Below are 24,886 nucleotides of genomic sequence, written 5' to 3' on the forward strand. Positions count from 1 at the left end.
CACGGCAACAGCTGGGAAATCCACGTTTGTACCCCAGGTCGCCTCTCAACATAAGAAGACGCTGTATTATCAGGCGCAGTCTTTTCGTGGGCAAGCGGGCAAAAGGTTCCTCATTTCTGCCCCGTGACAGAGGGAGAGGAAAAAGGCTGCAGAAATCAGCCAGTTCCCAGGAACAGAAGCCTTCTCCCGCCTCTGCCAAGCCCTCAGTATGACGCGGGGGCTTTACAAGCAGAATTAGGCACGGTGGGGGCCCGTCTCAATGAATTTCAGCGCGCAGTGGGCTCACTCGCAAGTAGACCCCTGGATCCATCAGGTGATATCTCAGGGGTACAAATTGGAATTCGAGACGTCTCCCCCTCGCCGTTTCCTAAAGTCGGCTTTACCGAGGTCTCCCTCTGACAGGGAGGCAGTTTTGGAAGCCATTCACTAGCTGTATTCCCAGCAGGTGATAATCAAGGTACCCCTCCTGCAACAGGGAACGGGGTATTATTCCACACTGTTGTGGTACCGAAGCCGGACGGCTCGGTGAGACCGATTCTAAATCTAAAATCTAAATCTAAAATCTGGAACACTTACATACGGAGGTTCAAATTCAAGATTGACCGATTCTAAATCTAAATCTAAAATCTGGAGCACTTACATACGGAGGTTCAAATTCAAGATTGAGCAGTGATTGCGAACTTGGAAGAAGGGGACTACATGATGTCTCGGGACATCAAGGATGCTTACCTGCATGTCCCAAATTTACCCTTCTCACCAAGGGTACCTCAGGTTTGTGGTACAGAACTGTCACTATCGGTTTCAGACGCTGCCGTATGGATGGTCCACGGCACCCCGGGTCTTTACCAAGGTAATGGCTGAAATGATGATACTCCTTCGAAGGAAGGGAATTTTAGTTATCCCTTACTTGGACGATTCCATGATAAGGGTAAGATCCAGGGAACAGTTGGAGGTCGGTGTAGCACTATCTCAGGTAGTGTTGCGGCAGCACGATTGAATTCTCAATATTCCAAAATCGCAGCTGATTCCGACGACTCGTCTTCTGTTCCCAGGGATGATCCTGGACACAGTCCAGAAAAAGGTGTTTCTCCCGGAGGAGAAAGTCAGGGAGTTATCCGAGCTAGTCGGGAACCTCCTATAACCGAGCCAAGTCTCAGTACATCAATGAAAGGGTTCTGGGAAAAATGGTGGCTTCCTACGAAGCAATCCCATCGGCAGATTCCACGCAAGAACTTTCCAGTGGGACCTGCTGGACAAATGGTCCGGGTCGCATCTTCAGATGCATCAGCGGATAACCCTGTCACCAAGGACAAGGGTGTCCCTCCTGTGGTGGTTGCAGAGTGCTCCTCTTCTAGAGGGCCGCAGATTCGGCATTCAGGACTGGGTCCTGGTGACCACGGATGCCAGCCTGCGAGGCTGGGGAGCAGTCACACAGGGAAGGAATTTCCAGGGCTTATGGTCAAGCCTGGAGACATCACTTCACGTAAATATCCTGAAGCTAAGGGCCATTTACAATGCTCTAAGCTTAGCAAGACCTCTGCTTCAAGGTCAGCCGGTGTTGATCCAGTCGGACAACATCACGGCAGTCACCCACGTAAACAGACAGGGTGGCACAAGAAGCAGGAGGGCAATGGCAGAAGCTGCAAGGATTCTTCGCTGGGCGGAAAATCATGTGATAGCACTGTCAGCAGTATTCATTCCGGGAGTGGACAACTGGGAAGCAGACTTCCTCAGCAGACACGACCTCCACCCGGGAGAGTGGGGACTTCACCCAGAAGTCTTCCACATGATTATAAACCGTTGGGAAAAACTCGACAGGTATTGCGCCAGGTCAAGGGACCCTCAGGCAATAGCTGTAGACGCTCTGGTAACACCGTGGGTGTACCAGTCAGTGTATGTGTTCCCTCCTCTGCCTCTCATACCCAAGGTACTGAGAATTACAAGATGGAGAGGAGTAAGCACTATATTCGTGGCTCCGGATTGGCCAAGAAGGACTTGGTAACCGGAACTTCAAGAGATGCTTACGGAGGATCCGTGGCCTCTACCTCTAAGAAGGGACCTGCTCCAGCAAGGACCCTGTCTGTTCCAAGCCTTACCGTGGCTGCGTTTGACGGCATGGCGGTTGAACGCCGGATCCTGAAGGAAAAAGGCATTCCGGATGAAGTCATCCCTATCCTGATCAAAGCCAGGAAGGATGTAACCGCAAAACATTATCACCGCATTTGGCGAAAATATGTTGCGTGGTGCGAGGCCAGTAAGGCCCGACGGAGGAATTTCAACTGGGTCGATTCCTACATTTCCTGCAGACAGGAGTGTCTATGGGCCTGAAATTGGGGTCCATTAAGGTTCAAATTTCGGCCCTGTCAATTTTCTTCCAAAAAGAACTAGCTTCAGTCCCTGAAGTTCAGACGTTTGTAAAAGGGGGTACTGTATATACAGCCTCCTTTTGTGCCTCCAGTGGCACCTTGGGATCTCAATGTAGTTTTGGGTTCCAAAAGTCACATTGGTTTGAACCACTTAAATCTGTGGAGTTAAAATATCTCACATGGAAAGTGGACATGTTGTTGGCACTGGCCTGGGCCAGGCGCGTGTCAGAATTGGCGGCTTTATCCTGTAAAAGCCCTTATCTGATTTTCCATTCGGACAGGGCGGAATTGAGGACTCGTCCTCAGTTTCTCCCTAAGGTGGTTTCAGCGTTTCACCTGAACCAACCTATTGTGGTGCCTGCGGCTACTAGGGACTTGGAGGACTCCAAGTTGCTAGACGTTGTCAGGGCCCTGAAAATATATGTTTCCAGGACGGCTGGAGTCAGAAAATCTGACTCGCTGTTTATCCTGTATGCACCCACCAAGCTGGGTGCTCCTGCTTCTAAGCAGACTATTGCTCGTTGGATTTGTAGTACAATTCAGCTTGCACATTCTGTGGCAGGCCTGCCACAGCAAAAAATCTGTAAATGCCCACTCCACAAGGAAGGTGGGCTCATCTTGGGCGGCTGCCCGAGGGGTCTCGGCTTTACAACTTTGCCGAGCAGCTACTTGGTCAGGAGCAAATACGTTTGTAAAATTCTACAAATTTGATACCCTGGCTGAGGAGGACCTGGACTTCTCTCATTTGGTGCTGCAGAGTCATCCGCACTCTCCTGCCCGTTTGGGAGCTTTGGTATAATCCCCATGGTCCTTACAGAGTCCCCAGCATCCACTCGGACGTCAGAGAAAATAAGAATTTACTTACCGATAATTCTATTTCTCGTAGTCCGTAGTGGATGCTGGGCGCCCATCCCAAGTGCGGATTGTGTGCAATACTGGTACATGCGGAAACCTTAAAGCAATAATTTCATTGCGGCCATCTTCAAGTTTAAGGTCACTACCCCTTCTCACCTCCCATGCTGGCATTGGGAGTGTCACTATTCATCTCAGCGACCCCAAAAACTATGGCTTTTTACATGTCACCCCCTTCCCACCTCACTTCTAGGGGTGCTAGGAGTGTCTTACCCTCACAGTATTTTTTTTTTCTAGATTGTACCAAGTTTGGTGTAAATTGCTCCAGGCATTCCAGAGTTATGCTGGAACATATACGCACACACACACACACACACACACACACACACACACACACACACACACACACACACACACATTTTTATATATGTAGACAGATAGTGTATTTGCTTTGCAAATGCTACAGATTTGAAAAAATTGAGTGTCTTACTGGGCGCAACACAAAGCAGCCCCTCCACCAATCTCAGTGATACACCAATCACTTTACAACAAATGTACAACAGAATTTGATCGGATGGAAAACGGCGCTATGTATGTAGAATAACACTACTCCCCTGTTTAATTGTGCTCCTCGTTGTCTTCACAGATAGGGATTTCAATCATATGAAAGAAAGAAAAAACACAACAGAAAATAGTGTAATCCTGTTACAATAATTGAAATGAGTCACAGTGAATGGACAGCTCTAATTGATTTCCATAGATATGCCACCACCACTCCTAAAGGTACTGTTGTTGGGGTTACCCCCTATACAGAACACTCACAGCCAAGTGCTTTTTGTATAAGCCTCTCAATAAGTGCCTTTTCCTGGTTGGTGCCACCATAAAGGATAGATCTGCCGGGGTTACCACCTCTTCTACAATTGACTCACTATGATCCTCTTGACTTATTCACATATAATGAAACACTCCAGGTGTTCTTTCTCGAATCCACCATAGGCTCCGTTTTTATTGAGAGAGTACGATCACCAGTGTTTAGTATGAAAAAAAAAAGTATTCCACAATGTTGGAATGATCTCCAAAGACATAAAACCATCCATAAAATGGACTAAAAATGACATAAAAAGGTGATCCTTCTACCGTGTGTTCTTCAGCCTTAGTGGATTTTTCCTGCACTGTTTTGCCTATTTTACATTTGACACCTCTTCTAGACTCTGAATGACAAGGTCATCACCTTTTGACCCTGTTGACCTAATGCATGTTGACCACTCGTAGTTGACCTATTGCTTGTAGTCCTTTTTAAATTATTATTGTTCTCCTTTATTTATATGGTGCCACAAGGGTTCCGCAGCGCCCAATTACAGAGTACACAAACAAATAATCAAGCAGGAAAACAGCAACTTACAGTTGATGACAGTATAGGACAAGTACAGGGTAAATAAACATAGCTACATCAGCAGATGACACTGGAATAAGTATCAGGTGGCAGAAGACTGCTGGATTTGGTGCAGTTGAATATTATTAAAGTAAGAAAAGGATAAGCACATGAGGGAAGAGGGCCCTGCTCATGAGAACTTACATTCTAAAGGGGAGGGTAGACAGACAGGGGTGAGACAGATGGGGTACATAGAGAGCGTGGAACAGAGGTTTAGGATGAGATTTGGCTGGGTTTGGTGAAGAAGTGGGTCTTGAGAGCCCATTTGAAGTTTTGTAGAGAGGTGGAGAGTCTGAGAGGGAGAGGTAGGGAATTCCAGAGAAGTGGTGCAGCACGTGAAAAATCTTGGAGGTAGGAGTGGGAGGAAGTAATCCGTAGGCAGGAAAGTCGACGTGCATTAGCAGAGCAAAGAGGACAGGTGGGAGTGTAAAGGGAGATAAGGTGAGAGATGTAGATGGGAGAGGAGTGGGTAAGGGCTTTGTAAGCAAATGTGAGAAGCTTGAAATGGATTCTGAAAGGGAAGGGGAGCCAGTGAAGGTCTAGTAAGAGAGGAGAGGTGCATGTAGTGTGTTTGGTGAGGAAGATGAGCTAGGCAGCAGCATTCAGTATAGATTGGAGTGGAGAAAGGTATTTGTCAGGAGTGACAGTTAGGAGGAGATTACAGTAGTCCAGTCTGGAGATGACCAGTGAGTGGATAAGAGTCTTAGTAGCATCCTGGGTCAGAAAGGGTCTGATCCTGGAAATATTTTTTAGATGAAAATGGCAGGTTTGTGAGAGGTGCTGAATGTGTGGTTTGAAGGAGAGGGAGGAGTCAAGGATTACTCCAAGACAGCACACTTGGGGGCTAGAGGAGATAGTAGTGTCATCAATAGATAATGAGATTGTAGGAGGTGAGGTTATGCGGGAGGGAGGGAGGGAAGTTGATCAGCTCGGTCTTAGACATGTTAAGTTTAAGAAAGCGCTGGGACATCCAGGAAGATGTAACAGAGAGACAGTTGGAGATACGAGTGAGGAAACAGGGGAGAGGTCTGGAGAGGAAAGATAGATTTGAGTGTCATCAGCATAGAGATGATATTGGAAACCAAAAGAACTAATGAGCTTACCTAGTGAGGACGTATAGAGAGAGAAGAGAAGAGGACCAAGGACAGAACCTTGGAGTACCCCTACAGTTAGTGGAAGTAAGGGGGAGGTAGAGTCTAAAGAGGAGACAGAGAATGAACCGTCAGAAAGGTAGGAGGACAGCCAAGAAAGGGCAGTGTCACGCAGACCAATGGAGTGAAGGATTTGCAGTAGGAGAGGATGGTCCACAGTGTCAAAAGCAGCAGAGAGATTAAGTAGAATAAGTATAGAGTAGTGTCCCTTAGATTTGGCAGCATGGAGGTCATTGCATACTTTTGTAAGGGCAGTTTCAGTGGAGTGGAGAGGACGGAAGCCAGACTAGAATGTGTCAAGCAGTGAGTGTGAGGAAAGAAAGGAAGTAAGGCGTTTGTAGACAATACGCTCAAGGAGTTTGGAGGCAAAAGGGAGGAGAGAGATGGGGCGGTAGTTGGAGAGAGTGTTTGGATCAAGGGTAGGTTTTTTAAGAATAGGAGAGATGAGTGCATGCTTGAAGGCAGAGGGGACAGTACCTGATGAGAGGGAGAGATTGAGAAGGTGGGAAAGATGGGAACAAGCAGAAGGAGAGAGGTAGCGGAGGATCTAATTATCCACACCCGACACAGCCTGGCCCTTAAAAAACACCAAACAAATTATTCGATTTTTGTTAATATTTATTGTATTACAAATTACAACAACTTCCCACTGCAACTCACACAGCGCTTATATTAATAACGTGATGGCATGGTACCTACTGAGCAGAAAAAAACCTTTCTTATGTTTTTTTAACAATCGACACCAACTTCATACTGTGACATCGCTTATATTATTAATGCATTGGCATGGTCTGGCCCTTAATCCAGAATTTTTTTTGTAAATATATATATTTTTTTAACAAATAACAACAACTTCATATAGCAACTCACTGCACTTAAACATCCTAACAGCTGATGAATGACCTTGTGCATGAATCATAACGCAAACACTTTACCCTAAATGAAATAACCACACGGAGACCTAGGTTTGGCAGAGAAATGTTAGCTGATTTATTTAAACAACTATAAACTTTAACTAGCTGTAAAGAAAGGGATTAGATAATGGTGGCAAAGAAAGAACGGCTAATAGGCCCTACACACTGGGCGATCTGACTGAAAGATGTGAATGATCTCGTTCATTAATGAACGAGATACCGTTCATATCGTGCAGTGTGGAGGCACCAGCGATGAACGATGCGCGGCCCCCTGCTCGTTCATCGCTGGTCCCCCGTCTGCTGTGCATGCAGGCCAATATGGACGATCTTGTCCATATTTGCCTGCACTTCCATGGAGCCAGGTGACGGGGGTAGAAGAAACTTCACTCCCCCCGTCACTGCACCCCGGGATCCAGCAGCCCTAGGCTAATACAGAAGTGGGCACCCCCCCCCCCTCCCAACATAAGCAAACGGTAAGTAATAGACACATCGGGGGGAATTCAAATGTTTGAAAAGTCGGTTGGTTGTCTGTTTTTTCCTGTCTATTAGATAGGAAAAAACAGACAACCAACTGACTTTTCAAACATTTGAATATCGCCCACTAAATGAAAAGAAAACCTATCTTTTATATACTATCTTTAAACATACCAGACCTGCCAACCAGTTATTCAGGACTTAAAGTGGACCTAGAGAGTTGGCGGAACTACATATTTGTGCCCTAAACCCCGTACTGTCTAAAGGAACAGTGCGCGCCGAAGGCATGCGCTGCAAAAAAGGGGTCACAAGAAAGTCCTTTCCACAACATAATAGTACCTCAATTCAAATTACACCACACAGTAGCACAAAATTATCGTCATTACACCACCTGTAGTGCCCCTATTTCATATTACGTCACACAATACTGCCCCATATTCACATTATGCTACACAGTAGTGCCCCTTATACACAATTACCTAGATAGCAATGCTGCTTATACACACAATAATGCCCACGGTATCAGTGACACTTATGCACATAATAAAGCCCATCGTTTCAGTGACGCTTATACATATAATAATACCCCCAGTATTGGTGACGCTTACACACAAAATAATGCCCACAGTATAAGTGCCGCTTTTACACATAATAATGTCCACCATATCTGTGCCGCTTATACACAGTATCAGTGTCACTTATACATATAATAATACCCCCAGTATCGGTGACGCTTACACACATAACAATGCACAAAGTATCAGTGCTGCTTATACACATAATAATGTCCACTGCAGTGGTGCAAGTATGCGGGTACTCTCGGGTATGGAGTACCCTTAAGAATTTAGCAACGATTAAAGCAACGTGACCATGGTGCTTGGCAGCATGACGGCTCCTCCCACTTTGTCAGGGTTACTGGGAGTGTGACAGTGGCTGTATTTTCTTGAGATGTGCGGCTGGCACTTTTCGTGTTTTGTGTTTTGGTTTTGGTTCTAATTCCACTTTGTGTTTTGGTTTTGGCTTGGTTTTGCCAAAACCACCCTTTCATGTTTTGTTTTTTTAGTTTGGTTTTGGATTTGGATGATTTTTGATAAAAACAGCTAAAATCACACAGAATTTTGGTGTAATTTTGCTCCTACGGTATTATTAACCTCAATAACATTCATTTCCACTCATTTCTAGTGTATTCTGAACACCTCACACCTCACAATATTGTTTGTAGGCCTAAAAGTTGCATCGAGGTGGCTGTATGACCAGGCTAAGCGACACAAACACCTGGCCCATCTAGGAGTGGCACTGCAGTGTCAGACAGGATGGCACTTCTCAAAAACTAGGCCCCAAACAGCACCTCATGCAAAGATGTAGAAGAGGTGTAATGAGGTAGCTGTATGACTAAGCCAAGCGACACAAGCAATTGGCCCATCTAGGAGTGGCACTGCAGTGACAGACAGGAGGTCCGATATAAAAAAAAGGCCCCAAACAGCACATGATGCAAAGAAGAAAAAAAGGTGCACTGAGGTTGTTGTATGACTAAGCTAAGCGACACAACCACCTGGCCCATCTAGTAGTGTCACGCAGTGGCTGAATGTCGAGAGTGGGCCGCAATTGTTCGGTCCGCTGACAGCATCTCCAGCACACCCCTGTAATTTTTACAAAATTCTGCAATTGGTGGACTTATATGGCAGTACCCCAGGACTAATATAGCAGCACCCCAAACAGCTCCTCAAGCAAAGATGCCGAAGAGGTGCAATGAGGTAGCTGTATGACTTAGTCAAGCACTACAAACAATTCCAACTGGAATTATATGTCCAAATCACTGAAATTATACATCCAAATCACTGTAATTAATTGGCAAAATCACTGTAATTAATAATTATACTTCCAAATCACTGGAATTATACTGCAAAATCACTGTAATTATATGTCCAAATCACCGGAATTAATTGGCAAAATCACTGTAATTCATAATTATACGTCCAAATCACTGGAATTAAATGGCAAAATCTTGGTATTGCCTGCCTAGTGAAGTGGAATCTAGATGGAATTTGGTACCTGGACACAATATCTCCATCAATTGTCTAAATCCCACTGCACTAATGGCGGATACCGGATGCACGTCTAACACCAACATAAGTGTCAGGGCCTCAGTTATGAGGGCTTCCATCGTCATGTGAAGCAGAACCACTAGTCACGAACATAGGCCTCAGCCGTTCCTTGCCACTCCGTGTCGTAAATGGCATATTGGCAAGTTTACGTTTATCCTCAGACCATTTCAAAAAATTTTTGGGGGTCTTTTTACTGAACTTTGGCTTTCTGGATTTTACATGCCCTCTACTATCACAATGGGCATCACCCTTGGCAGATGACGTTGATGGCATTTCATCATCTATATCATGGCTAGTGGCAGCAGTTTCAGCACTAGGAGGAAGTGGTTCTTGATCTTTCCCTATTTTATCCTCCATATGTTTGTTCTCCATTATTTTTCTGGAGTTGTACAGACGGGTCCACCGTTGTCTTGACTAGTTTTCTGCGCCTAGTCACAACATTACTTATTAGCATAAACCCTTCAGCTGCAATACAATACAGAGAACAATACAGCAGGGGAGTAAGTCATTAAAGTAGGGGATTAGGTCCGACTGGCCAGTCTCAATTAATCCTATTAAAGGTGAAGATAAATGTGGACTCATCTGTATAACACAATATGCGGCACAAGAGAGCGTACCCTTACACCTCACAGGGCAAACGCTGTAAAAATTATTTGGATTAAATATTAATAACCCCTTTATTTGGAGTAAATAATATACAGCACAGGACAGCACCACTGAATTTATATGGCAGCACCACTGGACTGGATTTATATGGAATTATATGGATTTATATGGAATTATACAGCAGGATAACCGGAATTATACGGCAGTATCACAGGAATTATACAGCAATATCACAGGAATTATACGACAGTATCACGGGAATTATACGCCAGTATTCCGGGAATTATATGGCAATATCACAGAAATTATACGGCAATATCACAGGAATTATATGACAGTATCACGGGAATTATACACCAGTATTCCGAGAATTATACGGCAATGTCACAAGAATTATACGCCAGTATCACAGGACTTACACGGCAATATCACGTGAATTATACGCCAGTATCATGGGAATTATACGGCAGTAACACTGGATATATGGCAGCAGAGGACACCACCAATGTGACTGGTCACTGGACTGATGCAGCACAATACACTGACTACACTGGGCTGGACAGCACAACACAGCACCACTTTATACAGCTACACTGGATATATGGCAGCAGAGGACACCACCACTGTGACTGGCTGGACTGATGCAGCACAATACACTGACTACACTGGACTGGACTATGCAGCACAACACAGCACAAGACTCGCCACCCCACTTTCCCGCACCCACACAGACACTGAATACTGAGGACACGTTCTCTCAATATACTCTCCGAGACTGGAGTGAAAATGGCGGGGACGCGCGGCTCCTTATATGGAATCCAAATCCCACGAGAATCCGACAGCGGGATGATGACGTTTTGCCGCGTTTGGTTTTCCGAGTCAGGCGGGAAAACCCGAGCCTGGCTCGGAACTCGGAAGGCAAAGTCTGGTAGGGTTCGGTTCCCTGAGAACCGAACCCGCTCATCTCTAGTATTTTCCTGTTATAATGGAGGCATTACTATATATTGTTATTAAATTGGGGGCATTACTATATATTTATATTATACTGGAGGTATCACTATATATTTCTATTATACTGGAGGCATTACTATACATTTCTATTATACTGGAGGTATCACTATATATTTCTATTATACTGGAGGCATTACAATATATTTTTAACTTTGACTCAAGAATCCTCCCAAAAAGGGTCTGTGTCATGTTGCCATGCCGCTAGTATCATGTAGCCACTCCCACTAGCAGCATGTGGCCACGCCCCATCACAACACATGACCACGCGCATTTTTTGTCACTCAGTACCCATAAGAAAATATTTCTACTTGCACCACTGGTCCACCATATCTGTGCCGCTTATACGCATGCTCACAGTATCAGTGTCACTTAAACATATAATAATACCCCCAGTATCGGTGACGCTTGCACACATGCAGTACAGATGGTGTAATGGTTAGCATTACTGCCTCACAGCACTGAGGTCGTGGGTTCAATTCCCACCATGGCCCTAACTGTGTGGAGTTTGTATATTCTCCCTGTACCTGCGTGAGTTTCCTCTGGGTTCTCAGGTTTTCTCCCACAATCCAAAAATATACTAGTAGGTTAATTGGCTCCCAACAAAATTAACCCTAGCGTGAATGTATGTGTGTGTACATGTGATAGGGAATATAGATTGTAAGCTCCACTGCGGCTGCCCTGCTATCATCTGAAGCAAGAGGTGGTAACGAGGTGGAATTCAACCCTCTATATGCTTCAGAGGATGGAGGAGCAGCAAAAGGCCATTCAAGCCTATACATCTGGCCACGATATAGGCAAAGGAGGGGGAATGCACCTGACTCAAGCGCAGTGGAGAATGGTTTCAACGTTGTGCAAGATTTTGCAACCCTTTGAACTTGCCACACGTGTAGTCAGTTCAGACACTGCCAGCCTGAGTCAAGTCATTCCCCTCATCAGTCTTTTGCAGAAGAAGCTGGAGACATTGAAGGAGGAGCTAAAACAGAGCGATTCCGCAAGTTATGTGGGACTTGTGTATAGAGCCCTTAATTCGCTTAACCAGGATTCACGGGTGGTCAATCTGTTGAAATCAGAGCACTACATTTTGGCCACCGTGCTCGATCCTAGATTTAAAACCTACGTTGTATCTCTCTTTCCGGCAGACACAAGTCTGCAGAAGTTCAAAGACCTGCTCGTGAGAAAATTGTCAAGTCAAGCGGAACGTGACCCGTCAACATCTCCTCCTTCACATTCTCCCGCAACTGGGGGTGCGAGGAAAAAGCTAAGAATTCTGAGCCCACCCGCTGGCGGTGATGCAGGGCAGTCTGGAGCGACTGCTGACATCTGGTCCGGACTGAAGGACCTGCCAACGATTACTGACATGTCGGCTACTGTCACTGCATATGATTCTGTCACCATTGAAAAAATGGTGGAGGATTATATGAGTGACCGCATCCAAGTAGGCACGTCAGACAGTCCGTACGTATACTGGCAGGAAAAAGAGGCAATTTGGAGGCCCTTGCACAAACTGTCTTCATTCTACCTATGTTGCCCTCCCTCCAGTGTGTACTCCGAAAGAGTGTTTAGTGCAGCCGCTCACCTTGTCAGCAATCGGCGTACGAGGTTACTTCCAGAAAATGTGGAGAAGATGATGTTCATTAAAATGAATTATAAACAATTCCTCCTTGGAAACATTCACCAGCAGCAATTGCCTCCAGAAAGTACACGGGGACCTGAGATGGTGGATTCCAGTGGGGACGAATTAATAATCTGTGAGGATGGGGATGTACACAGTGAAAGGGGTGAGGAATCGGAGGATGATGATGAGGTGGACATCTTGCCTCTGTAGAGCCAGTTTGTGCAAGGAGATATTGATTGCTTCTATTTTGGTGGAGGCCCAAACCAACCAGTCATTTCAGTCACAGTCGTGTGGCAGACCCTGTCACTGAAATGATGGGTTTGTTAAAGTGTGCATGTCCTGTTTATACAACATAAGGGTGGGTGGGAGGGCCCAAGGACAATTCCATCTTGCATCTCTTTTTTGTTTCATTTTTCTTTGCATCATGTTCTGTTTGGGGACAATTTTTTTGAAGTGCCATCCTGCCTGACACTGCCGTGCCACTCCTAGATGGGCCAGGTGTTTGTGTCGGCCACTTGTGTTGCTTAGCTTAGTCACACAGCGACCTTGGTGCGCCTCTTTTTTCTTTGCATCATGTGCTGTTTGGGGACTATTTTTTTGAAGTGCCATCCTGCCTGACACTGCAGTGCCACTCCTAGATGGGCCAGGTGTTTGTGTCGGCCACTTGTGTCGCTTAGCTTAGCCATCCAGCGACCTTGGTGCAAATTGTAGGACTAAAAATAATATTGTGAGGTGTTCAGAATAGACTGGAAATAAGTGGAAATTATGGTAATTGAGGTTAATAATACTATGGGATGAAAAAGACCCCCAAATTCTATGATTTAAGCTGTTTTTGAGGTTTTTTTTAAATAAACACCCGAATCCAAAACACACCGGAATCCGACAAAAAAAATTTCGGTGAGGTCTTGCCAAAATGCGTCCGAATCCAAAACCCGGGTGCGTAACCGAACCCAAAACCAAAACACAAAACCCGAAAAATGTCCGGTGCACATCACTAAATGACACACATAATGTCCCTTACACATATACCACACATTATTAATGCCCTTATACACATAATGACACATAAAGTGCCCCTTATACATATGTCACACATTAATGCATTTATACACTTGACACACATTATACCCCTTACACATATGTCGAAAACTGTTGCACAACCAACCAACCAACCAACCAACCCGCACACAGCACTCACACGGCCGCTAACAATGTGACCTTTGCTTCATACAGATGTGTCCTCACACATCTTGCCTCAATACACCACGCAGCAGGAAATGCCTGGCGTGAGTCAGCTGGCAGCTCTAGACCAGCTCTGCTAATGTCGGGTGCATTTATTTCTGAATATGCATCTTATTTGCATTGCTGTGCAACTAGGATTCACAAGCAGCAGCTTCTGATTAAAATGATATGCGGCATGCCTACATTCTGCATGTGACTGTGGATGTATCTGCATACGAAATTATACGTTACGGTGATTTCCAGGAATACACTGTAACGTAGAATTTCATATGCAGATACAACCGCAGTCACACACATAATATAGGCATGCCGCATATCATTTTAATCAGCATAATCTGCTTGTGCCACTAGGCCTTCCAAATGCCCTAGGCATTTGCATAGTTTGCCTATGCCTATGGCCGGCTCTGCATGTGTATGCACCGCAATGTGTAGGCGCGTCGTACGGCTACAAAGTGGATCATTGCTGAGCGATGGATTTAATGAAGAATCCATTCGCACATCCGATTGCAAGGAAGAGGGCGTTTGTGGGTGTCAACTGACCGTTTTCTGGGAGTGGTGCAGCAAACGCAGGCGTGTCCAGGCGTTTGGAGGGTGGATGTCTGACGTCAATTCCGGGACCTGCAACTCTGGATTCATCGCACAGAGTAAGTAACTCTTACCCTGGTCTTGTTCTACACAAAACTTTTTTTGCATAGCAGGGCCATACTTGCCTACCTGACCCTCTCCATGAGGGAGAAAATGCTCTGTTCCTGGACTTTCCTGGTAATGTATGATTGCCATCACCTATGGTGAACTAGTTAATTGATAAGAAAGGTGTTGCACATGCGATCGCAGCCTTGCTGTGCAAAAATACACACCTCCCCATAGGCGGCGTCTAGTTGAGCGCACGGGCTGCAAAATTTGCAGCTTTTGATCAACTCGGAAGGACCCCCATAGTGAGTAACTCAGTACATCACCTTCCCGTATTATGGGGGGTTATTCAGATTTTTATGCAAACAAAAAAAAAGTTAGCAATTGGGCAAAACCATGTTGCACTGCAGGTGGGGCAGATGTAACATGTGCAGATAGATTCGGATTTGGGTAAGTTATGTTGTTTCTGTGTACAGTAAATACTGGCTGCTTTATTTTTACACTGTAATTTAGATTTAGGTTTGAACACACCCTACCCAAATCTAACTCTCTCTGCCTATGTTATCTGCCCCCCCCCCCCCCCATGCAGTGCACATGGTCTTGGCCATTAGTGAGCTTTTTTGGATCGCTAACAATTCTGAATAACTCCCTATAACCACCAATTTATGAATTAGTGATCAATACTGTATAACAGACAGGTCAATATGAGCAGCCATGTTGTTAGCTATCACACCACCATATCTTGAGCTGTCCATTCACTATAAAAATAAAAAAACAATCTTTTTGCTGACTGCCCACATCAAAACTAGTTTGGCCATTATTAACACTAAAGGGACATGTGTGTGCCTGTCAAACAGTGTCTACCTACTCTTGTGCGCTTTGTAATCTGTGACCTCCTTTATAAAACACCTCCGGCAGTCCTGTGTGAAATGGCGCCAGAACTCGCAGGAGTGACTTATATAGAATCCAAAACATGTGAGCATACCTCCCAACACGACCCTCTCCAGGAGGGACAGAATGCTCTGCTCCTAGACTTCCCTCTTCATTTATGATTGCCTGTGCTAAAACACCTTTTTTATCCAGTAACCTGTTCAACACAGGTGCCGGCAATCATAAATTAAGAGGGAAGTCCAGGAGCAGAGCATTTTGTCCCTACCGGAGAAGGTCATGTTGGGAGGTATGCGTGATATCTGATACCAGAAAGATTGCGTTTCGCCTCATTTTACAATCTGAATATTGTGTAAGGATCAGAGTCCTGGCTCGGATCCACTTGGCACTGGTACGTTCATGCAGGTTCAGTCTTCAGAAAATCATACACACATATCTCTACCAGGAAGTGGCTGAAGGTCACGCTAATACATGATATTTAAGTTATTCTGAGCAGAAGCCTAAACAAACATCACTTTGGCAAGATCGCTGGTCCTGAGATCCTAAAACCTGGGATCAACTAAGTTTATATTTTAATTCTGAGAACATGATCTTGACATACTGTATAGATGCAATGCTTAGTCAAAGAAAAAGAATGTAGAGTACATCAATAAATGTTCTTATTTGGATTTGCAGCTTTCTGAGAAGTACGGCTCAGTGTACAGTGTTCAATTGGGAGAGGAGAAAATGGTCATCCTGACCGGATATGAGACGGTGAAAGATGCTCTTGTAAACCACGCAGATGAGTTTTCTGCAAGACCAAAAGTGCAACTTTTTGATGAGTTATTTGGAGGACATGGTAATCATTATTGTATAATTGTTACTGTTACTGTTATTATACTGTAGGTGTAGTTTGTCTGATTGTTTATATACCATAGATAAAAGCAGGTTTCGACACTTTGCAAGAGTTCATGATGGAAGGCCTCTGGAGAAGGACCATTACTAAAGTGCCAAGTAGAGAAGGTTTTACCCCTGTACTAATGTTTTGCATGGTATATAGTCAGGATACCGGGGTTACCACCCTGACGGTCACAATACCAGCTGTGGAATCCCCATAGTAAAAATACAGATGAATCCCAATTGTGAGTGTTAAGGTTAGGGTAATGGTTAGGTGTAAGGTTAGGGTAATGGTAAGGTGTAAGGTTAGGGTAATGATTAGGTGTAAGGTTAGGGTAATGATTAGGTGTAAGGTTAGGGTAATGATTAGGTGTAAGGTTAGGGTAATGATTAGGTGTAAGGTTAGGGTAATGATTAGGGTTAAGGTTAGGGTAATGATTAGGTGTAAGGTTAGGGTAATGATTAGGTGTAAGGTTAGGGTAATGGTAAGGTGTAAGGTTAGGGTAATGATTAGGTGTAAGGTTAGGGTAATGGTAAGGTGTAAGGTTAGGGTAATGATTAGGTGTAAGGTTAGGGTAATGATTAGGTGTAAGGTTAGGGTAATGATTAGGTGTAAGGTTAGGGTAATGATTAGGTGTAAGGTTAGGGTAATGATTAGGTGTAAGGTTAGGGTAATGGTTAGGTGTAAGGTTAGGGTAATGATTAGGTGTAAGGTTAGGGTAATGGTAAGGTGTAAGGTTAGGGTAATGATTAGGTGTAAGGTTAGGGTAATGGTAAGGTGTAAGGTTAGGGTAATGATTAGGTGTAAGGTTAGGGTAATGACAGGGCCGGTGCAAGGTTTCTCAACACCCTAGGCAAAACTTCTGCCTACTGTCCACCCCCCCCCCCTCCCTCCCTCCCTCCCCTCCCAATACCCTCTTTCCATCTAGGAAAGGTGTGAGGGGGTGAGTCATGGTGTGTGTGAGGGTTGGTTGTAAGACAGAACGGGGAGGAGAGAGAAAAAAAGAGGGTTTCAGGGAGAGAGAAAAAGAGGGGGGAGCAAGGGAGAGAGGGGGGGGGGATGAGTGAGAGAGACTGTATCAGGGAGAAAGAGAACAGTGAGATAGTGAAAGAGGGTGTCAGAGATAGAGAGAGCGAAAGGGTGTCAGAGAGAGAGAGAGAGAGAGAGAGAGAAACGAAGAGAGAGAGAGAGAAACGAAGAGAGAGAGAGAAACGAAGAGAGAGAGAGAGAGAGAGGGGGGGGTATCAGGGAGAGAGAGGGTGTCAACCAAGGAGAGGGGAGGTTTTTGGGAAACAGTAAACGAGCACAGCAATTTAAGTCAAAGTAGTTAGAGAAGGGTCAAAGAACAGTCCACATCAAAAAGACATCAAATAACTAGCGTATATTTCATATAGCAGGTGGAGGTGCGCCCAGAGAAAAAATATAGTATTGACAGAAAAATTACAGAAAGAAACTCTCTTGTTGGTGCACTCTTGTCTATGAAAAAATTGAAATAGTTAAAACTTAACTTTTATTAGTTAGAATTAGAATAGATATATGATAGCTCTCAGATAAATTTCACATCGGGTATAACACAAGAAAGAAATTTCTAGGGTTGGCAAAAATATCAGGAATAATATTAAGAAATTGGAGTTCAATGACTCAATTCAAAACATATAGGCAGTCCTATATAAATATGATGACAGTCTGATACTGTTATAAAATTGTCCAGAGCCTGAAATATAGATAATAAAAAGCCGAATGCTTCGATATAAGGAGTTTCATCGATTATAGGTCAGACTGACACTATATTAGGCCAAAGCTATTTACACACACACACACACACACACACACACACACACACACACAAAATAAATTAGTAACACATGCATGCAGTCACAAAATACATGAGTGGCATATGCAGTCCATCTCAATAACCTGGATGTTAATGGCTAACAGATTCCCTCTATATGGTAACAAACAATAGTGTGTTGCTGAACTGGCTAACAATGGATGTCATTCCGAGTTGTTCGCTCGCAAGGCGATTTTAGCAGAGTTGCTCACGCTAAGCCGCCGCCTACTGGGAGTGAATCTTAGTATCTTAAAAATGCGAACGATGTATTCGCAATATTACGATTACAAACTTCTTAGCAGTTTCAGAGTAGCTCCAGACTTACTCGGCATCTGCGATCAGTTCAGTGCTTGTCGTTCCTGGTTTGACGTCACAAACACACCCAGCGTTCGCTCAGACACTCCTCCGTTTCTCCAGCCACTCCCGCGTTTTTTCTGGAAACGGTAGCGTTTTTTCCCACACGCCCATAAAACGGCCTGTTTCCGCCCAGTAACACCCATTTCCTGTCAATCACACTACGATCGCCGGAGCGAAGAAAAAGCCGTGAGTAAAAATACTATCTTCATAGCAAAATTACTTGGCGCAGTCGCAGTGCGGATATTGCGCATGCGCACTAAGCGGAAAATTACTGCGATGCGAAGAAATTTACAGAGCGAATGACTCGGAATGAGGGCCTAAATTCAGTGCAGGGACACTGCTGACACATGATCCAATGACAGCACTTTGGATTGGAGAGGTAGAGAGATGAGGTGTGGGCAGAGGAGAGGACTAGAGCTGCAGAGGGGTAGAACAAAGTTCCGGTGAGGTTCTGGAGAGCCGCTGCTGCCTGCTGTGTGTGATGTATAGTCACAGTGGACAGCAGTGAGCGGGTCCTGCCGCAGCTGTGACCGGATAGAAGGAAGGAAGAGCGGGCAGCTATGAAGAGCAGTCGAGTTAGCAGCGCGCCCTGTTTTGAATTGAGTAATTGGACTCAAATTTCTTAAAATTATTCCTGATATTTTCGCCAACACTAGAAATGTCTTTCTAGAGTTATGCCCCATGAAAAAGGAATCTCAGAGGCTATCGTATATCTATTCTAATTAGAACTAATAAAAGTTACGTGTTAACTAAATCCATTTTTTCATAGACAAGAATGCCCAACAAGAGTTTCTTTCTCTTTTTTTCTGCCGAGAGAGAGAGGGAAAGAGGGAATGAGAGAAAGAGAGTGGAGAGAGAGGGTGTTAGAGAAGGGAGAAGGAAAGAAAGGGGGGAAAGAGTGATGGAGAAAGAGGGATAAGAGGGAAGAGAGAGTTAGGGGGAGAGAAAAGAGGGAGAGAGAGAGTGTCAGGGAGAGAGGGGGAGTGAGTGGGAGAGAGACAGAGGGTGTCAGGGAGAGAGTGGAGCAAGAGAGAGTGTGTGTCAGGGAGAGAGGGGAGAGCTAGTGAGAGGGAGGGGCGAGTGAGCTAGAGTGAGAGACAGAGGGTGTCAAGGAGAGAGAGCCTGTCAGCGAGAGAAAGAGGGAGAGAGAGACAAAGAGGGAGGGGAGCAAGTGGGAGAGAGAGGGTGTCAGGAAAGGAGGGAGACAGAGAGGGGGAGAAAAAGAGATGGGTGGGGTAGTGAGTGGCAGAGAGAGAGTGAATCAGGGAGAGAAAGAGCGGGATGGGGGAGAGAGAGAGAGAGAGAGATGGAGGGGGAGAGAGGGAGATGGAAGGGGAGAGAGGGAGATGGAGGGGGAGAGAGGGGGTGAGATGGAGAGAGAGAGGATGGAGAGAGATGGAGAGAGATAGAGGGAGAGAGAGCCGAGAGATAGAGGGAGAGAGGGGGAGAGATAGAGGGAGAGGGGGGAGAGATAGAGGGAGAGGGAGAGGGGGGAGAGATAGAGGGAGAGGGGGGAGAGATAGAGGGAGAGAGAGCAGAGAGATAGAGGGAGAGAGGGGGGGAGATAGAGGGAGAGAGGGGGAAAGATAGAGGTAGAGGGGGGAGAGATAGAGGGAGAGGGAGAGGGGGGAGAGATAGAGGGAGAGGGGGAGAGATAGAGGGAGAGGGGGGAGAGATAGAGGGAGAGGGGGGAGAGATAGAGGGAGAGGGAGAGGGGGGAGAGATAGAGGGAGAGGGAGAGGGGGGAGAGATAGAGGGAGAGTGAGAGGGGGGAGAGATAGAGGGAGAGGGGGGAGAGATAGAGGGAGAGGGGGGAGAGATAGAGGGAGAGGGGGGAGAGATATAGAGATAGAGGGAGAGGGGGGAGAGAAAAAGAGATGGGTGGGGTAGTGAGTGGCAGAGAGAGAGTGAATCAGGGAGAGAAAGAGCGGGATGGGGGAGAGAGAGAGAGAGAGAGAGATGGAGGGGGAGAGAGGGAGATGGAGGGGGAGAGAGGGAGATGGAGGGGGAGAGAGGGGGGGAGATGGAGAGAGAGAGGATGGAGAGAGATGGAGAGAGAGAGGATGGAGAGAGATAGAGGGAGAGAGAGCCGAGAGATAGAGGGAGAGAGGGGGAGAGATAGAGGGAGAGGGGGGAGAGATAGAGGGAGAGGGAGAGGGGGGAGAGATAGAGGGATAGAGAGCAGAGAGATAGAGGGAGAGGGGGGAGAGATAGAGGGAGAGGGAGAGGGGGGAGAGATAGAGGGATAGAGAGCAGAGAGATAGAGGGAGAGAGAGCAGAGAGATAGAGGGAGAGAGGGAGAGAGATAGAGGGAGAGAGGGGGAGAGATAGAGGGAGAGGGGGGAGAGATAGAGGGAGAGGGAGAGGGGGGAGAGATAGAGGGAGAGGGGGGAGAGATAGAGGGAGAGGGGGGATAGATAGAGGGAGAGGGGGGAGAGATAGAGGGAGAGGGGGGAGAGATAGAGAGATAGAGGGAGAGGGGGGAGAGATAGAGGGAGAGGGAGAGAGCGGAGAGATAGAGGGAGAGAGAGCGGAGAGATAGAGAGAGAGATAGAGGGAGAGCGGAGAGATAGATGGAGAGAGAATGCGGAGAGATCGAGGGAGAGAGAGCGGAGATATAGAGGGAGAGAGGGGGGAGAGATAGAGGGAGAGGGGGGAGAGATAGAGGGAGAGGGGGGAGAGATAGAGAGATAGAGGGAGAGGGGGGGAGAGATAGAGGGAGAGGGAGAGAGCGGAGAGATAGAGGGAGAGAGAGCGGAGAGATAGAGGGAGAGAGAGCGGAGAGATAGAGGGAGAGAGGGGGCAGATATAGAGGGAGAGAGGGGGGAGAGATAGAGGGAGAGAGGGGGGAGAGATAGAGGGAGAGGGGGAGAGATAGAGGGAGAGGGGGGAGAGATAGAGAGATAGAGGGAGAGGGGGGAGAGATAGAGGGAGAGGGAGAGAGCGGAGAGATAGAGGGAGAGAGAGCGGAGAGATAGAGGGAGAGATAGAGGGAGAGCGGAGAGATAGAGGGAGAGAGAGCGGAGAGATAGAGGGAGAGAGAGCGGAGAGATAGAGGGAGAGAGGGGAGAGATAGAGGGAGAGAGAGCGGAGAGATAGAGGCAGAGGGGGGGAGAGATAGAGGGAGAGAGAGCGGAAAGATAGAGGGAGAGAGAGCGGAGAGAGGGGGAGAGGCGGGTAGCGACAGAGGGAGAGAGAGAGGGGAGCGACAGAGGGAGAGAGAGGGGAGCGCAGAGGGAGAGAGAGGGGAGCGCAGAGGGAGAGAGAGGGGAGCGCAGAGGGAGAGAGAGGGGGGAGCGACAGAGGGAGAGAGAGGGGGGAGAGACAGAGGGAGAGAGGGGGGAGCGACAGAGGGAGAGAGAGGGGAGCGCAGAGGGAGAGAGAGGGGAGCGACAGAGGGAGAGAGAGGGAAACGACAGAGGGAGAGAGAGTGGGGAGCGACAGAGGGAGAGAGAGGGAAGCGACAGAGGGAGAGAGAGGGGAGCGACAGAGGGAGAGAGAGGGGAGCGCAGAGGGAGAGAGAGGGGAGCGCAGAGGGAGAGAGAGCGGAGCGCAGAGGGAGAGAGAGGGGAGCGATAGGGAGATGGATAGAGGGAGGGAGGGGGAAGAGAGAGAGAGAGAGGGGGGAGAGAGAGAGAGAGAGAGGGGGGGGAGAGAGAGAGAGGGGGGGAGAGAGAGGGGAGAGAGAGGGGGGGAGAGAGAGAGAGAGGGATGAGGAGAGACACTACCTGTTCCGGCCTTGGTAGGCATCAGGGGATGTGTCTGATGGGGGCGGGCACATCACGGAATTAGGCCACGCCCCCTTTCCACCCGCGAATCACGGCAATGCATTCCCCTGCTGCCACATTGTGGGGTCCCCTGGATGACCACTCCGCCTCGTCTTTCCTATAATCTGGCCCTACTACATACAAACACTACACAGCAAGCCGGCACTACAGAGCCAGGCCAGGCTCATGGGAGGAAACGCCAGCATAATCACACTGACTCACCATGTATCCACGGGTCTCCTGTCGGTGCCGCTGCTGCCAGTCTGGCCGAAGAGCTGCAGCGACCAATCAGCGCGGTCATCATACAGGTGCCCTCGGAAGTGGAGGAGCGCCAGGTACTTGGGAGGGGAGGGGAGGGGGGGGGATGTGACATGACCACCTGACCTACACACGCTGACCACCTCTGGCGAATAGGAAAAGGACATGGGCGGGCGCACACTCGTCAGACTGAGTGTACGGTGCAGTGGTCTGCCATCACCGGGTGTCTGGTAGGAGAGCTTCATTTTTTCCCCAGGCAGGCTCAGCGGGCCGCCCTTCAGGTCCTGGCGCCCATAGGCAGCTGCCTAAAGCTGCCTAATGGAAGCGCCGGCCCTGGGTAATGATTAGGTGTAAGGTTAGGGTAATGATTAGGTGTAAGGTTAGGGTAATGATTAGGTGTAAGGTTAGGGTAATGATTAGGTGTAAGGTTAGGGTAATGGTTAGGGTTAAGGTTAGGGTAATGATTAGGTGTAAGGTTAGGGTAATGATTAGGTGTAAGGTTAGGGTAATGGTAAGGTGTAAGGTTAGGGTAATGATTAGGTGTAAGGTTAGGGTAATGATTAGGTGTAAGGTTAGGGTAATGATTAGGTGTAAGGTTAGGGTAATGGTAAGGTGTAAGGTTAGGGTAATGATTAGGTGTAAGGTTAGGGTAATGATTAGGTGTAAGGTTAGGGTAATGGTTAGGTGTAAGGTTAGGGTAATGGTTAGGTGTAAGGTTAGGGTAATGATTAGGTGTAAGGTTAGGGTAATGATTAGGTGTAAGGTTAGGGTAATGGTTAGGTGTAAGGTTAGGGTTAGGCACTAGGGGGAGGGTTAGGCTGTGAGAGGGGTCGGTTAGAGTGCTGAAGGGGATGGTTAAGGGGCTAGTAAGGGTTAGACTATTCACTATAAAATGTATCTGGATTTTGACCTTAGTGGATTCTACCAGTATTGTGATCTCTGGGATGCTATATTGGGGCTAATTCAGACCTAATTGGTGCTGTGCGTGTTCGCACAGCAGCGATCAGGCCTGAACTGCGCATGCGCCGGCGCCGCAGTGCGCCAGCGTGTGGCAGACAGCCGACAGCTGTCTTAGCCCTGCGATAGCCTCTACCTGATTGACATGCAGAGGCAGTCGCTGGGCGGAAGGGCTGAGCCAGCGGCTTTTAGGCGCCATTTAGTGGGCGTGGTTCAGGGAATGCAGCATGCCCAGACCATTGGGGGGGCGGGCCCCAGTAGCTGCATGATGTCACATGCAGCCGCTGTGACCCGGGCTGTGACGAGTAGCTCCCTGCCAGCACGTAGGAGCTGCGCTGCCTGGGCGCTACTCTTCCAGTAGAAAAGCATGGTGGACTAGCCCTGTGCTGGGCGTCCCCCCGCATGTTAAGGAAGCTGATCGTAGATGTGCTAAATTTAGCACTTCTACAATCAGTTCTGAATCCCCCGCAGTATCCCCAACACATTTTGCACAGAGAAGAACATATGTGTTTAAATATTTGCACTTTTAACGAATGTTCAGTAGAAAAGTTATCTAATTTATTAACTAATATAAGATTATTGCTATAGAGCTTTATATATTATTCAGCACTAAAAGTTGATTCCCCAAATGAGTAATGTCTACAGTATATATGGAGACGGCTCAATATATACGGTTGTTATGCACACCAGTGCCTGCAGGAAAGTACTGGTGTCAGAACTGTTATGCACTCCAGTGCCTGCAGGAATGTACTGGTGTTTGAACTGTTATGCAAAACAAATGGACTCATAGACAGACTGGGGAATATGACATAACGTACACAGAAGGTGATAGGGTAACAAAATACACACAAAGTGAACAGAGAAGCCCAGAGGCTAAGGAACTGGATATCTCCCTTGTATTAGAAATGCTCAGATGGGAAAAGCAAGATGTTGTGTTTTAATACGTAGAGAACCCGAAATGCTGTTGCTAAGGGCAACAGCAAAACCCCAAAGGGTTACCAACGGGTGTGGCAGTAAACTCCTTGGTCAGAGATGGAATGATAGACACAAGGAGAGTCTCCACAATCCTAATTCTCACTTGCAGTGCACAGGTTCAGCTTACTGCCACTAAACTGACCCCTGACACCTAGCACAGTGAGACAGGATTAGACAGGCAAGTCTTAGAATACAGCCGCAAACTTGCTAAGTTCACAGAGTAGTAACAGAACCCCAGCAAGCTAAACGACTGACTCCAGTCTTACTGCTAGGTCTGGATTGGCAGAGTGTAATACCAAATCCCCAGGCCTATTTGCAGTAAGCAACAAACAAATACAAAGCTACACAGTACTGGTTAACTTTCAGGAACTGACTAACCAACAAAGATTCAGCAGCATCTGCTTACCCTGAGAAGAGGCCTTATAAAGCAGGTGCTGTCCACGACCCACTCAGACCTCACAGACTGTGAGCACAAAAACCAGCACCGGATCCCCTGCCGTGCACAGAGCCTATAACCACTGCACAGCAAAAGACCCGAACCGGAGTATCAGCTGCGCTCAGGTTACTCCGCTAGCACT

General features: G+C 46.9%; 1 protein-coding gene across 3 annotated transcripts in view; it reads left to right on the forward strand.

Moving 5' to 3' along the window:
* Window positions 1-24,886, forward strand: part of LOC134908934 (cytochrome P450 2C5-like) — a 239,835-nt gene that overhangs the window by 115,328 nt on the left and 99,621 nt on the right. For all 3 annotated transcript variants that reach the window (XM_063915190.1, XM_063915189.1, XM_063915191.1), the window contains one exon: window positions 15,962-16,124. In XM_063915190.1, coding sequence (XP_063771260.1) covers window positions 15,962-16,124 — 163 coding nt within the window. The remainder of the gene's footprint in view (window positions 1-15,961; window positions 16,125-24,886) is intronic.

Source organism: Pseudophryne corroboree, chromosome 4 (genome assembly GCF_028390025.1).
Source record: "Pseudophryne corroboree isolate aPseCor3 chromosome 4, aPseCor3.hap2, whole genome shotgun sequence".
In the NCBI taxonomy this organism is placed as follows: Eukaryota; Metazoa; Chordata; class Amphibia; order Anura; family Myobatrachidae; genus Pseudophryne; species Pseudophryne corroboree.